The sequence below is a fragment of the Mauremys reevesii genome, linkage group 26 (genome assembly GCF_016161935.1).
Source record: "Mauremys reevesii isolate NIE-2019 linkage group 26, ASM1616193v1, whole genome shotgun sequence".
NCBI classification, from domain to species: domain Eukaryota; kingdom Metazoa; phylum Chordata; order Testudines; family Geoemydidae; genus Mauremys; species Mauremys reevesii.
Window position 1 is genome coordinate 6,352,082 of NC_052648.1, and position 16,175 is coordinate 6,368,256.

Consider the following 16,175-nt stretch of genomic DNA (forward strand, 5'->3'; position numbering starts at 1 on the left):
GGTGTTACTCAGAATGGATTCTAGGTGCCATATTGAATTCCACTCAACTGAGGGCTTCAAGCCCTTCTGTCTCGTTTTATAGGCTTCCAGAAGCTCAGGTGAGTGAGCAAACGTACCAAAGCGCTGCTGCCTCTTGTATCTGCCTAGTGGAAGACTGCACTGGCAAGGCAAGCAGTGAGTAAGAAACAGTGGCATCTGTCCCACCTCTCAACATATGTGAAATACGGGCAACACTAATAGTTCTATTACAATTCCAACGAGTAGCATTGGGTCCAAATTCTCTGGATAAACCAGACACGGCTTCAGTTGCTTGTAGCCTGCTGTTGGTCGCGTAAGGCTAACAAAGGCCCTAATCTCCCAAGCTGCACGGTTGAAGGGTGTGTCCAATATTTTGTTGTCTCATTTGTAGACTGAGCACTACATCGGTGTTTTGCACAAAATGTAATGAAATTGAACTGCCCCAGATGCCTTTGATGTGTAACACTAAATCTGGAGTTCACACTACTGTCCAGTCGTCCTGTTTTAGGGCTTCCTCGTGTTTTCCAAAACCGGAGAGGGAAGACTGCTGTATTTCACAGAGCACTACAGAAGAAAGAGAGCTCTTGAAGGAGATGCCTGGCCGTATCAGAGAGCTGGTATTGCAGTAATAGCCTTGGGACCAACAAGTAGAGAACCCGGGTCTGGCTGAGAGTAGGGCAGCAGCTGCTTGTAGAATCGCTACATTCCTGATCCTGCCTAATGTTTAGGAGAAACAAGGGAGGGATTCTCTCGTACGCCAGACAGCTTTGCACCAATTTTACCGCGTTTTTGTCTTTATGCCAAAACGATCCTTTTTGTCGCAAGTGTTCTATGAAGAGGATTTTATAATCGTCTTGGGTCTATTCTAAATGCCATTCTTCTGGAACATATGGTGTGCCAGTCCTCCTGCTTCCCCGATCTTGTGAATGGTTTGCACTGCATCCAATTGCCGGCGGTGAACCTGGCGTTAAGAGATTCAGAATCTTGGAACAGATGTCCCAGAGGTTCCTTTCCAAGGTTAATGATGGTGGCACTTACCCACACAGATTCAAGTGGGATCATCCCTCTACCTGCCAAGAGAAGAGATGTTGACCTGTCACAGAAGAAAGGATCTTGCATCCATTGTGTGGAACAGAGTGAATTTGTCTAGCTGTGATGAATTCTGGAAGGATTTTGGGCTTTAGTAAAGATTGGAGCACATGCTGTTTACCCTCCTGCTCTGTTGCTTGGCATAGCTATTGGCCTGGTCACCAGCTGGGCTTGAGGGTAATTGGGTGGGGATATCACATGTCAGGGCTGTCCCACAACATGTTTCTGAAATCTCATCTGTCCTAGAGAAGGAACAGGTCAGAGCTGTGCACAGAATCCAGAGGTGTCTGGGTTGTAGCATAGAAGAGAAGGCAGGGGGATTAGCAGGCCCTGTGTGGCGAGAGATGTCCTGCTTGCCGCCTTCTTAGATTGTGAAGCATTCTTGCAGAACCAGCTCTGCTCTGTATCTCTGGGGGCAGACACCACAACAGATGCCTGCTCTAGTGAAAGTGCCAAATCGAAAACCAAACTTGCCTATCTCATCCTCTTCGGTGATAGGGCTGGTCAGGATTTCCCAGGAGCAAGGGAGTGACGCTCAGGGCAGAAGTCTGTTGAGATTCACGTGTAAGAATCCCGAATCTTAGGCTGAGGAAACAGCCTCTCGGCCAAGCTCAGTTCATAGTGCACTTTCTTTTGTCCTGAAGAAACAGGCCTACTCCGAGTCATCCTAAACTTTACAGTGGAGAGACCCATGCGGGGGAGGGAGGTTGGGAGAAGATCGTCCTGATTTTCCTTGCATTGGCGTCCAGTTTCCTTGCATCATTCCATAAGGATCAATCAAATGGTGAGCAACTGCCCCTCCCTGTTCCAGCCCTACTGCCTGTTTCCCTTTCTCCTGGAATCGGATTCTTCGGTCTGCTGCTGTTGCTTCCTAGTGATGTTGGCATTACCTTCAGCTACGGGGTTGTTGTTTTTTTTCCACGTGTTTTATTACTTGGTAATTTTTTAAAATGTGCTTTCAGAGTGTGCTGACCATCGTATTGTACTATACAAACCCAGGTTGTTAGAGTCCAGCAGAGGTGAAGTCTGTAATGCAGCACCCAGTTTTAAAAGTATGGTTTGTGCCAATGCCCCTTCTTTAGTAGTGCCAGAGACTCTTTACAAGTGCCAATGTGGTGGAAATTATTTGGTTATACTTGTATATTATAGGATCCTGATTTAAACAATTTAAACATCCTATTTAAAAAGATGCTATATAAAATGCTGTTTTTAAACCTTGTCATTTGAAATGCATGTATTGTTGTGCGTGTTAGGGTGGGGGGGAGGGAATGGGGGAGGGGAAAGGAGTTTCTGAATAAGATGCCCAGTGCCAGGGTCCATTCAGGCTCCAGACTCTCTTTTCTTTTCCGGTCTAGGAGTGTGACGATTTCTTGGAACAGTCCTACTCTGGCTCCTGGGCACTGACCCTTATTACAGAAATACCTGATGGAAATTGATTTTCATATCTTTCTCCTGAAATAAATTCTCTGTTTGAAATTGGAATAAATTTTGTTCCTAAAACCTGTTCTGATGACATTTGTCTGCTACTCCCTTCCTCCCACCCCCAGTTGGCTGAGTAACTTCTCCAGCAGGTGGGAGCTGCCCCATGTGGGTGAAGGAGCCGCTTGAATGTTCTGACCTTCTGTAGCACCATTTATCTGCAGGAGACGTAGTTATCCCCATTTTACAGCTGGGGATGCTGAGGCACAACAGTAAAGTGACTTGCCAGGTGTGACAGAAGTCTTTGGAAATGTGAATAGAACCCCAGTGCCCTAACTCTCCTCTGCCTGAACTATGAAACCATCCCTCCTTGGGGAAAGAGGGAGTTACCTGTATTTTGGGATTTTAGTAATCTCCAGTAAGGGCTGGTCTACACTGAAACCTTGCATGGGTTTAGCTACATCTCTCAAGGGTGTGGATTTTTCACACCCCTGAGAGAGGTCCTGCCAACCTGACTGATCCCTGGTGTAGTCCGCAGTCATTAACAGAAGAATTGTACAGGTGAAGCTTGCAGAGACGACAAGGCCTGGCATGCACTGCTCCATCGTGAACTAGTTCCTCATATAAACATGGAGGGTTGTGTGCTAGGAGCTGTGTGTGTGTGTATATATATATGTCTCTCTCTCTCTCTATATATATATATATATCTCACAGAGCTGGAAGGGACCTTGAAAGGTCATAGAGTCCAGCCCCCTGCCTTTGCTAGCAGGACCAGATCCCTAAGTGTCCCCCTCAAGGATTGAACTCACAACCCTGGGTTTAGCAGGCCAATGCTCAAACCACTGAGCTATTCCTCCTGCCCTGTAATTTCATGGCCGCTTATTAACTGAAGAAGAGTGGTGATGGGCTTAGTTCAGCGTTATACAACAATGTCTTGGGCCTCAGACCCTAGGTGCCCTTGGCTTCGCACCTTGATGTTCTTGTCCGGTGTGTTTAGTGCGAAATGTTCTATCCCTGTGGCGTGAAATGCATTTCCCAGGATTCCCTGTCTGGGTCATGCACTCTGCCTTTTTGCAGCTGGACTACTACAATCCACTAAATATAAACCAAACCTGGGGCATTGATTTCTTGCTACTTGCTCTTGGGAGATGCAGTGGCCAAGGCTATTGAGTGTATTTCCTAGCTGCCCACCAGATGTCAGTAGTAACACGCAGGCAGCTGCTTGGCTTCTGTACATAGAAATGTTGGACACACACACACACACACACACACACACACACACACACACACACACACACACACACACACACACACACACACACACACACACACACACACACACACACACACACAGAACAAGGTAGGTAACGTAACTCTTTTATACCATCAGGTACATGACTGTAGAGAAAGGGAGCTTTGTTCGGCCTTAACTTTCACTTTTGGCCTGAAAGTGACCTGTACGCATTCAGCAGGGAAGCAAAATTACCCCTCATTATATGGGGAGAAGCTTTTCTTTTAGACTGTTACTGCTCATGGTCACTATATTACACACTCTCTAGCACAGGGGCAGGTAAACTTTTTGGCATCGGGTTTCGGAAATTGTGTGGAGGGACGGTTAGGGGAGTCTGTGCCTCCCTAAACAGCCAGGTGTGGCCCGGCCCCCACCCCCTATCTGACCCCCTCTGCTTCTTTCCCCCCGATGGCCCCCCAGAATCCCTGCCCCATCCACCCCCCCTGCTGTCTGTCCACTGACTGCTCCCGGACCTCGCCCCTAACTGCCCCCTGCTGCCCCATCCAACCCCCTCCCCCTTCCTCACTCCCTGACCCGGGACCCATCCAACCACCCCTTCTCCCTAACCACCCCGCAACCTCCCACCCCATTCTGTCCCCACCCTGTTTCCTGTAGTCTGACCACCCCCCGGCCCTCTATCCAACCCCCCTTCACCATTGCTTGCTACCCAAGAGCTTCCAATCTATCTGAGCTGGCTTACTGGTCTTTTCTGAATAATACCTCTTCACAGCCTGTTTAGAAATCTGGGGTTAACTCAGTTTTTGCTTTGCAGTTCTCTGTTAAGAACTGCGATGAAAGGTTTTAAAGAAACCTTAACAAATAGGAGTGCCTGTCTCAACTGAGCAGCTTGCTTGTTCCGCCTAGTGTGTTGCTCATTCAGCCTTCGTTAGGAAAGAGCTTTAGTTACACATGATACACATGATCTGTTTTAGAAAGACCATTTGGAAGAACAGAAGCTACTACTGGCCAAAAGAGGGCAGCACGTGCTCACAAACTCTCCAGCCCAATCCTGCTCCCACTGAAGCCAATGTTAAAAAGTCCTAGTTGAAGTCAGTGAAAGCGGGATTGGGCCCAGCACTATCCACAACAAAAACCGCCAATAACTTTGATTACAGCCTGTTTTCCTCCAATCAGACTGGCTCACAAGGCTCTTTAAGGAGTTTGAAACCTGTGAAAAGCTTCAGGAGGTAGCCGTGTTAGTCTGTATCCACAAAAACAACAAGGAGTCCGGTGGCACCTTAAAGACTAACAGATTTATTTGGGCATAAACTTTCAGTTAGTCTTTAAGGTGTCACTGGCCTCCTTGTTGTTTATGTGAAAAGCTTGAAATTACTTTAGATGGTAAATGTCTTGAGGCAGGGATTACGTTTCCTTTCTGCGTGCATACATTGCCTTGCACAGTTGGATCCTGGGATCATGAAGGCTGTTCTTATGCGACAGGGAGATGAATATTAGACAAACGTAAAATTTCAGATCAGACTCATTTTTATCGCCTTGTAACTTGAAAAAGTTAATTGACAAATACTCTTCAAAACTTGAACTCCGAAGACAAAGGAGAACGTTTGTTTGTTTTTTTTCTGTAATCTGGCAACTTTCACATCAAGTAAATTTTCTAAACCCAAAATAACAGAGAGAGGTTAAAATGAGGGTTTAGCATGGAAGCTGGTTACAGCCGTGGGTCAGATTTACAAAGGTATTTAGACACCCAACTCCCTTAGCACCTTGTGGTCTTTTTCTGCATCTTTGTAAATCTGGCCCCTTTTTCTGTAACTGCCCTTCCATAATTCTAGTGTTTTCTAACAATCTACTGGTGTTGGATTTTCTCTGTTGTACATTTGACCGTCTCCTCTCTCTACACGCTGCTGACAGAACACGTGTGTAGTAAAATTCAAGAATTAATAAGCTACGAAACCAAATGGCCAAGAGTGGGACGGTTCTTATGGCCGTCCTTTCATTTCTACAAAGACCCCTCTTACTCTGTCTTAAGCCTACAATTCAGGTCGACCTAGCTACATCGCTCAGGGCTGTGAACATTTTTTGCACCCTGTGCAATGTACTTAGGTCAGCCTAACACCTCCCACCCGCCCGTGTCCCCTCCTCAGCCACAGCTACTTTAACAGACAAATTTTTCCACTGACCAGCTACCACCTCTTACATTGACGGAAGGGATGTACGACCCCTGCAGCAAGCCTCCACCTGGCAGTGCTACAGCAGTACAGCTGTAGCATTGTAGTGTTTCCTCACCTGTCTGACTGCCTCCTCTGCCACTGGCCCATCCACATTGCTTGGGCATGAATCATGCTTGATGCATCAGCAGTCCAGACATCCTGTCAGATTTCTGGCATCCCTAAAGGCCCAAACTTTAATCCTTTCCTTCTGGGGAGTTGGTTTTTCTCATAGATCACTGCAACTGTCAGTTATAGGCTGATGCGGTGCAGAGTAAAGAGGAACTTTAATTGCGATAGGGGCTGAATAAGAGAAACACTCGTGTGGATGCTTGTTTGAATCTTCACCAAAATTTTGGCCTGGCGATCTCATGATGACAAGTCCTTCAACAGAGAGTCCCAGTATGGGTCTGATTTCTTCCCTTTTTTAATTTTTTTTTATTTCCGCTGGCATTGGAAATAGGACAGGCTTTCATAATGGATCTTCTCTCCAGTTCTCGGCAAATCCGGGATGCTTAGTTGTGCACCTGGAAAAATAAAACCCAAATCAAGCTGGTTCTGTTCATGGGTGTCCCCATTACAAACCTCCTGCAAACTATCAGCACTGAATGTTCACTCTTGTGCTGGAGCAGCTGTTGGCTAATTGGTTCATGCAGCTGTAATCCCCTTCTCCCTTCTCTGGTTCAGTGTTGAAGAACCTCACTCTTGCACAAGGGGGGATTGAAAGCTCCCACTCTGACTGCCGGTGCTTGTCTTGGGGTTATGTAGAAGACGGACCTGTCAAACCAGCCCTGTTTACTGGCAGGAAGTTCCCACGCTGCTTATCTGAACGTATAACTTCAAGACTCTTGCATTTGTATTTTTTCGTTTCAAGTTGTCGACACAGTTTCTTGACTCGCTTCTCATTTAATTCCCCACCGAGTGTGTTTCACTTCCATTGTGAACAAACGGAACCCAAACTAGCCTTGCCCTCCCCAGGCGTGCATGAATCATCACCACTGATTTCATGGACTCTCGCTGCTAGTAGGAGCCAAGGGATGGCTGGTTTGTGGGCTGCTGGTCCCATTCTTACTCAAATCAAGTGGTACCTTACTCTGTCCCTAGTCCCGTTGAGTCTATTAGGGATACTTGCAGAGTCAGATGGTTCTAAGCATGTGTAAGGGGAACACAATTTGCCCAAGTGCCGAGAGTGAGGGACAGTGACTGGATTCCTAGTTCTGTTGCTGGTTCTGCCAGGGACTTCCTGTGAGATTTATGGGGAAGTCACTTAGCCTCAGTCACTTCAAACAGAGCAGCTGAGAGGCTCCAGTTGCTGATGTTTTCGCAGCACCCTGAGATCCTTGGGTGCAAGATGCTGTGCAATGCAAACAACGATCTTTCTGCAAAATGTTCATGCTCTATCAGCCAACGAGCGGGGATGGAACATGCGGAAGAAATTGAAAGACGGTTGACACAATGCAGAAGAGAATGCTCACCACATGGGCGGGGTGGCCTGTCGTTTGAAGAACTCAACGCTTTAGAGGTCTGAGATTCTGTTCCACTCCCCTCCTTGGGCAGGAGGATCTGTGATGTACATTGAGGAAGGAGAGTGTTGTTTGTGTGTAGGGGATTTTTCCCCTCCCTGAGCTGTCTTATGTGAGCAGGGAGTGGGAGTTTCAGTACTTCTCTGCGTTAGTCCAGACCTGCTGCCCAGGCCTGAGAAGGAGGGTGGGGTAGCTGGTGCATTTCTCAGACTGGAAGGGTTTCTTATTCATCACTGTTACTGACACAGAGAGCTCCCTTAAGGTTTAAGCAAGAGGCAACCTAAATATCTCTGTCTTGGAAACTGGATTTGTCTAAGGAAGGACGAGCCAAGGCATGTTTCAGAGAGGCAGAATTTTGCCTTGAGAAGGATATTTTAATCGTCAGGCTGGGGGAATTTTAAATCAAGATCATTTGAACACTTCTCGGAAGAGAGATTCCACCCCCACCCCCACCCCGTCCTTTCTGGTTTGATTTGTTTTTCTTATGAAATTTGAAGCACCGGCTACGACGAGAGGTTCTGATTTCCCTTCGTCGCCAGAAACAGCCCAGTAACTTCTGCAGAGCTGTAGACCATTCTGATTTTCTGCGCGGGGTGGGGGAGGGAGAGGTGTAGAGATGCATCTTTGCCTGAAATGGCAGGACAAGAGGCGTGCATGAATCGAATGAATGTCCGGGGATGAGTAATCCCCGCACCAGAAACTTTGGCTACCGCAGTTCTCAGACAAGCTGAGTGGCAGCGACCACAGCCACGGAGGTTGGAGCATGTGCGATTAAGTGCTCACCAAGCATTCCCGAGCCCAGTTTTAAGAGGGCACTGTGGTAGGTACAGTCTGCTGTGCTCCCCTCGGGATTCCTGTCTGTGGGGAGGCAGCGAGCAGTTACCCCTCTGTGCTATAAAGTGTGGCGTTTCTCTCTGCTTTCCCCCTCGGGGTCAGATCTTTCCCACACCATGGCTTGGTGCTTCTGCTGTTGTCGGAAGTGCCCCTATTTCCTGTCGGAAGAAGATAAAGCTGCTGGGGCGTTAGATAAAGAAATCAACAAAATACTAAGAGACCAGAAAAAGCGAGACAGGCTGGAGCTGAAGTTGCTTTTACTAGGTGAGTTACTCTGTGGCCCACACAGCTTGGTTTACACGGGATGACCGGTTGGTGGAGAACACGGGGGAGGGGAGCAGAGCCATAAGGAGGCATTTATGCATTTTAGCCAAAGGGGAGGAAGGAAGATGGGTCTCCCCCAAATCTCTATTGGCCGAAGGGTTCCTTCACTCCTGCTCCCCAACCCTCGTCAGGCCTGCATTGCAGAAACTGCTTTTGCTGTCATACAGGAGAGTTGTTGCAGGTGAATACCGGGCTTGCTCCAAGAGGAGCATACGGCCTTCACCAGTCCCTGCTGTTCAAGAAAGAGGATTTCAAACTGGAACAGGTTCAGGGAAGGGCTACCAGGATGGTCAGGGGACTGGATGGCCTGTCTTATGAGAGGAGACTAAGAGAGCTTGGCTCGTTTAACCAGCAAAACAAAGGCTGAGCGGGGATCTGATTGCTCTGCCTAAGTGTGTGTGTGTGTGTAAGTAAAAGCTAAAGGAGAATATTAGCAAAAGGACAAATGGGGTAAACTGGCCATGAATCAACATAGGCTGGAGATGAGGAGGAGGTTTCTAACCATCAGGGGAGGAAGCTTCTGGAACAGCCTCCTGAGGGGAGTAGTGGGGGCAAACAACCTGACTAGCTTGAAGATGGAGCTTGATGAGTCTATGAATGAGATTCTACGATGGGGTGACCTGGGATCAGCAGGGGACTGGACTGGTAGCCAGGAGGCCCCTTCCAGCCTATGCAACCGCCTTGGTCTCAGCTCCCGTGTGTAATAGATCAGAGCTGGCTGGCGTTCCCCGCTGGTGTGCTCTTCAGTGCCGGCGAAAGGAAGAATTGGCCTGACAGTCCCAGAATCTGAAGTCTCCAGGCGTCTCCAGGGCTGGCAGGAGAGCTCAGGCTTCAGAACCCCTGCAATCCTTGTCCTCTCTGCTGAGGCTCTTCCACGTGGAAAAGAAGTGGGAGGCTCCCCAGAAGGGAAATGCACTTCTCCTGCAGCCTCATGGAGAGACAGCAAAAGGAGAGTTAAAATGGGGGGCGGGGGAGGAGGACACATGATCTCCCTCTCCCCCTCCTTCATGCCACAGACCATTTCCTGTCGCAACCTCCCAGGTACTTCATCACCCCATAACTGTCGGTGATGAAGTACCTGCCCCTTGACTCTCGATGGTGGGTGACCCTCAGGTTCCCCACCAGGTTCATGACCCCATCTCTCCGAGGAAGTCTAAGGTCTCTCTCCTGTCTGAGGCCAACAGGTGCCGGGGAAAGCGGGAAGAGCACCTTCATCAAACAGCTGCGGATAATCCACGGGGCGGGCTATTCGGAAGAGGATCGCAAAGGCTTTGCCAAGCTGGTGTATCAGAACGTCTTCGCCTCCATGCAGGCCATGATCGGAGCCATGGAGACTCTGCAGATCCCTTACGCCCAGCCAGAGAATGTGGTAAGTGCGGAGGGAGGGAGGTTGGGCCAGACAGGGAGACCCCTGCCGGCAGTTGCCCCGGATGGGGAGTGGAGGCAGCCGGATGCCCCAAGCCAGACGTGCTCCCTGGGTGTAAACCGACATAGTCCCATTGCAGATGATGGAGCGGTGCTGGTTGACACCAGCTGAGCATCTGAGCCCCACCTGCCTGGAAGGCTGGAGCCTACTAGAATGCAGCAACACCCCCCTCTTTGTCCAGGGAGGAGCCCAGCCAGTCCACACAGGAGAGCCAAGGGCCGTCAGTGCAAAGCAAAGGGAGGTGTCGCAACAGGCCAGCGTATTCCAGAGCTGGTCTGTCACGAGCTGGCGGTTGAGCGAGTGGCCCCTGTTCACTCCACGGCAGGAGCAATGGCTCCTTGTCCAGGGAAGAGAGGCACACGCTCCCCCCAAGGCCGAGGAGACTAGTAAGGAATTTTCCTGCTTCCTGACTTCCTGTGTGACCCAGAGCAGGTCACTTGGCTGCCCTGTGCCTCAGTTTCCCCTCTGTGAAATGGGAATAGCAGCACTGCCCTCCCTCCCAGGGGGCCAGTGAGGATACATGCATTAGAGACCGGGAGATGCTCAGATCCTACAGAAATGCAGGCTGTGCGTGTGGATGGAAAACCGAACCCTAGGTTACATGGCTAGGGCTAGTCAGCGAATCAGAGGGCCCTGACTAGAACCCAGGACTCCTAGCCCCTTGTCTCATGCTCAGTGCACTAGGCCGTGCTCCCTCTCTTACTATAATGCCCCGGCATGTGGTGTTCTGATTTGTCCTTGCACGGAGGGGAGAGAATTTTCGTCAGGAAGTTTCCAAGAAGGCAGCTGCTCCCCCTTTATGTAACTTCCCCCCCCCCCCATCACCTCCATTTCTCCTGCTTCTAGGAAAACGCCAAGCTGGTCATGGGGGTGAATGCTTCGAAGGTGGCAGCCTTGAACAGGCTGTATGCAAACGCCATTGAAAGCCTATGGAGGGACACGGGGATCCAGACCTGCTATGAGAGACGGCGGGAGTATCACTTACTGGACTCGGCCCTGTAGTGAGTCACCCCCGCAGGCCGTAACGTGCGCGTGAGGCCACGGCTGCCCCCTGCTGGGTGGCCCGTCAAGCAGCTTTCCCAGGGTTTCCATTTGCCTAGCGGTCGAGGTTTCTGGGACGAAAAGAGGTTTGCTGGGAGAGGCAGTGTGACCCGCTGCATAGGGCACTGACCTGGGTTATTCTCAGCCTTGAGAAAGTTACTTCCCCTCTCTGTGCCTGTCTCCTCTTCCACCTATCCTGTCTCTTTTAGCCTGTAAGAGAGTCAGGGCAGAGGCTGCCTCTTACGATGTGTACGTACAGCACCTTGCACAGCAGGATCTTAGTGTCTGCTGGCCGCTCTGGATGCTGCGGTAATACACACAATAAACCCCATTATATTTGAATGGGTATTTTAAGTTTTCCTTTAAATATTTAAACACGTTTTTGGTTATGTGCTTGGTCCAGGGCCTGAAGTAGCAACGAATCGTAAGTCTCCTGAGCCCAGCCAGATGCAGAAACCTCCCAGGTGTCTTCCACCTGAAATTTTAGGGTGCTTCTCTGAACTGATGTTCTCTGGGGTTTGCCCATCAGTGATAAATGGCTCCAGGCTGCCGCAAGCTCCACTCAGCCTGTTATGCCTTAATAGGAAGGGGTAATGGTTGTGTGGTTCGAGCACAGGCCTGGGAGTCAGGACTCGGGCGTTCTCTTCCCTGCACTGCCTCTCTTCACGTCTGGCTTAGCTTCCCCGCCCATCTGCGGAAACGGGGACATGGTGACTGGCTGACTGTAGGGCTGCGTGGTCTGTAAAATGCTTTGAGATCCTCTCGGATGAGGTGCCAAAGGGACTGACTTCCTCCTAGTTTCATGGCTGTTTTGCAGTTTTCTGTCCAGCCTGGAGCGTATCGCAGAGGACAGTTACATCCCCACAGCTCAGGATGTCCTGAGGAGCCGCATGCCGACGACCGGCATCAGTGAATACTGCTTCTCGATGCAGGAGATGATCTTAAGGTGACGCTATTGCAAAGCAGTCAGACGTGCATGGGATTCCCTGCCTTGTCTTTGTTGCTGTTCCTGCACAGATCCAATACAGGCCTCGTCCTCTATATGCGAGTGAGGTGTCATGTAAGCAGCTAGGTTAGGAGCTCCTGGTCCCAAGCAGGCTGGGTGGTAACAGAACCTGATACCTGTTGGGCTCTCTGTCCTAGGCTATCTCTAGTCTGCCTTCCTCACAGGCATGTCTCCTACCCCCTCCAGCTTCAGGCAGGTGAATCCCACCCTGGGTGTTGCTGTGTGCTGTGGAGTTGCTATCCTCCACCCCAGAGCTGGCTGCTTGCCGGTGGTGCTGCACCCGTTATTGGCACACCTTCTGGGGCAAAGAGAGTCCTGTAAATGCTGCATCCTAGGAGTAAATCCCTCTCTAAGGCAGCTCCGCCCCAGCAGCGTGACAGGTGCCAGCTAACGCCCCTGTCCTCCCGGCTCCCTGTAGGATTGTGGATGTGGGTGGGCAGAAGTCGGAGCGCAGGAAGTGGATACACTGTTTTGAAAATGTTATTGCCCTGATCTACCTGGCTTCCCTCAGCGAGTACGACCAGTGCCTGGAGGAGAATAGCGAGGAGGTAAGGAGTCCTGAGGAGATGTGCCAGGGTGCGGGGCGAACCTTCCCTGCCACGAGACCTGGGTGTATATAGCTCACTAGCAAGCGTGTCTGGAGGGGCTCCGCTCTCTACTCAGATGTCTGGCTCAAGAGACTGCCTCCCTCCCTGCATCTGGGCTGCTGTGTTCCTTGTCTGAGTCCTCTGACTCACACAGGGCGTTCTGGGAGTGAAGGGGGCTGATGGGTGTTGTCTTTGTCTCCCACCCCCGGGTGCAGAATCGGATGAAGGAAAGCCTGGCCCTGTTCAGAACCATCCTGGAGCTGCCCTGGTTCCAGAGCGCCTCCGTGATCCTCTTCCTAAACAAAACCGACCTCCTGGAGGACAAGATCATCCACTCGGACCTGGCCGCTTACTTCCCCAGCTTCCCAGGTAACTCCCTGCGGCGTGAAGACCGACGCCTGGGGGCTCTCCGGAAGCAGAGCCCGTGCCCGTAGAGAGCAGCTCTGGAGCAGATCGCCCCCGCTGTCTGTTACGGAAAGAGCCACAAGCCAACATCTCCCCAGTGGTCCTCCCGCACTCCGGCCATCGCGGAGAACGCTCCCTGCACCATCATTCCGTTCTCTGCTGTGTTACTGGGTAACTTGCTTTCTTGGCATGCAGAGAAATGAGGCGGGAATGACTCTGTGTGTATTCTCTGCCCTTGCTCTGGTCCAGAATAGCCCAGGCTCCCGCGGGTAACACGTAAACGTCTCTCACTAGCTCTGTGTGTGGAGGGGGTGGGAGTGTTTCCCAGTCAGGGACGGCTCTGTAAGCTCTCTGGGGCACAGGCTGTTGTCCTCTTGCTATTTATTGGCATAACAACCAGCACAATGGGATGCTGCTCTCTGACCGGCGTTGCCTGGCACTGGCTTAAAATGGATAACCAAGGTTTTGTTGCCCCGTTCACAGTCACTCGTGCAGAGAAAGCCGTGACCGCCACTACCGCGACTTCCCGTTCTGCCCTGTGTGCCGGAGCCAGCCGGGCTTTCCGTGGCAAAGCCCTGCTGAGGTCTGTTCTTGTTCCATGACAGGACCCAAGCAAGATGCAGAGGCGGCGAAGAAGTTCATTCTGGAGATGTACGTGGACACCTACAAGCGATGCTCCGCGGTCCCCCGCGACGCAGGGCAGAGACCCTCCGAGACGCCCTCCAAATGCAGGTGCCTCTACCGCCACTACACCTGTGCCACGGACACGCAGAACATCCGCAAGGTCTTCAAGGACGTCAGGGATGTGATCTTGGTTGGCTATTTGGACGACATCAACCTGCTGTGAGGGGAAGGGCTCAGGCCAGGTTCGTGCCTGGCAGTGACATTACAGTGCTCGGCGTGGCCAGTGCACAAGGGGACGAATCAGCTGGGGGTCGGGACAGCGGATGTTGGCGGCTGCTGCTTGTAAAACACACTTGGAATGTGCCCCTGATGCTGTGTTTGGACGGGCGCCAGCCTGGTGCTGGGAGCATGTGGGGGGAACGGTCTCACTTAGTGCCGCCTCGGCTCAGAGGTCTGTGGAGCTGCCTTTCTCACGGCGTCCTGCCAGAATCCCTGCAGGGCTGCCTGCAGAGCGCCATCTCAGGGCTTTCTCTAGGGGTCAGTTTTACCCCTTTCTGCGGGAGATGGGCCCGAAGCCCAGCACTGACTGGGGATTGGCTCCTACGATGGCTTGTAGCTTCTTCAAGGGCTATTTTCGCCATCCCTTCATGCTAGTGGAGGGGCTGCTTCTTGCCGGGACGCTGGGCCCAGCTTTGTTTTTATTGCCAGGGTTTTTTTTCATGTGGGTTTAGCCCTAGGAATAGGAGCTGGATTGAGAGTCCCGGAGACCAAATTTCCCTGTTTATCCACGGGCCCGGGGCAGCCTTCCCCAGCACTGCCCAGCCAAAGTCCTGTCCCTCTGACCTACAGGGTCACCTGTAAGGATGAGAAGGGAGTTTGACCACCACGGCTCATTCAGTCATTGGCCTCCTCTGCTTTCCAGCAGGGCAAATAGGTAGTGACTCCAGCTCAGCGGGAGAAGAGAAGGCACAGCTGCTGGTTGGACCCTGTTGGGGAGCTGCCGTGTGTGTGTTGTGGAATCCTTCCAGTTCCCCGGGAGTCTCTAGCCTAGGAAGGCATCGTGGGGGACGGCACCTCGTGTTCTGATGCTCAGAGGAAGGTGTGAGCAGTGACGTGAGCGAGTGTCTCTTCTGGTGGGAGGACAACCACCTCCCGGAGGAGGAGCGGGAACTTCTCCAGAGGGAGCTGGAGCCGGTGTCCGGGCCCACCGTGCGCAAACCATCTCCCCAGACAGGAGACCCAGCGTGAGCCTCTGAGCATGGGCATTCAGCCAGAGCGGAGGGGGGAATTGAATAGGGACTGTTGTGAAGGCCAATTTATGAAGCAATCTTTATGGGGTTGGGGGAAAATTATGTTAACCCCCAATCAATTCTCTTATAGTTGTCTGCAGTTCTCTTCCTTCTGGTATCTGCAAACCACACTACAGCTCCTCTTTAAAGAGCCTTCTAGTTCAGTGGTTCTCCAAGGTTTGTACTGGTGACCCCTTTCAGACAGCAAGCCTCTGAGTGCGACCCCCCCCTATCAATTAAAACCACATTTTTTTATATTAAACACTATTATAAATGCTCGAGGCAAAGCGGGGTTTGGAGGTGGAGGCTGACAGCTCGCAACCCCGCCACGTAATAATCTCGCGACCCCTGGCAGGGACGCGACCCCCACTTTGAGAACTCCTGTCTGGTTCATGTTTGCATTGATATGGGCTTTCTGCTGAAATGTGAAATAAAGAGGAGCTGACTTTATCTGACGCTTTAACTCCTTTGCATATATTCTGGTACAAATTGTTATGCCTCTCTGGAGCAAGACTCCTAGGTTCTGTTCCAGACTCTGCCACTGACTTGCTGTGTGACCGTGGGCAAGTCATGTTGTTGGTCTGGGCCTCAGTTTCCCCATTTGCAAAATGATGGGAACATATAATGATACTTCCCTCTCGCGGAGGAGCTGTTGGGTTTAATGTCTTGCTGGAGTGTAGGTGCTTTTATAAATGACAATTGATGACTGTAGTTAAGAATGTGATGGCTTAACTCTAACGGTGAGGACATTTAACCATCGGACCAAACTCCCCAGGGAAGTGGTGGATTCTTCATCCCTGGATGTCTGCAGATCAAGACTAGGTGCCTTCCTGGAAGATAATTCTTTAGTCCAACACACGTCTGGCTCAATACAGGGGTAACTGGGTGAAACTCTGTGGTGGGAAGGGGTACGCAGGAGGTCCGACTAAATGATCTTCTTATAGTTTATTCTGGTCTTAAAGTCTATGAATCAGCTAGTTGGTGGATTATGTTGAGAAATTTATTTTGGTAGTTTCTTAGTGCCCCGACTAAGTGCCGTGAAGTGATCTGTGATTGAAAAGAGGCCGCTTGGCCTAGTAGGTAAATACTGAACTGCGGTTCAAGAAACCAGCGTTCTGTTCCTGGTTTTGCCTC

At 50.9% G+C, this 16,175-nt stretch overlaps 1 protein-coding gene across 4 annotated transcripts; it reads left to right on the forward strand.

Moving 5' to 3' along the window:
- The first annotated feature begins 7,230 nt into the window (after positions 1 to 7,230).
- Positions 7,231 to 15,491, forward strand: GNA15 (G protein subunit alpha 15). 4 transcript variants are annotated; one of them, XM_039515285.1, is made up of 9 exons: positions 7,232 to 8,325; positions 8,442 to 8,603; positions 9,848 to 10,032; positions 10,936 to 11,090; positions 11,948 to 12,076; positions 12,555 to 12,684; positions 12,939 to 13,092; positions 13,734 to 13,994; positions 14,678 to 15,491. In XM_039515285.1, the coding sequence occupies exons 2-8, from the start codon at positions 8,456 to 8,458 to the stop codon at positions 13,973 to 13,975; spliced, it is 1,143 nt and encodes a 380-aa protein (XP_039371219.1). In that variant the 5' UTR covers positions 7,232 to 8,325; positions 8,442 to 8,455; the 3' UTR covers positions 13,976 to 13,994; positions 14,678 to 15,491. The 4 variants fall into 4 exon arrangements, with proteins under 4 accessions (XP_039371220.1, XP_039371219.1, XP_039371218.1 ...); XM_039515286.1 differs by having other exon boundaries at positions 7,231 to 7,504; positions 13,734 to 15,491; XM_039515284.1 differs by having other exon boundaries at positions 13,734 to 15,491.
- Positions 15,492 to 16,175: the final 684 nt, after the last annotated feature.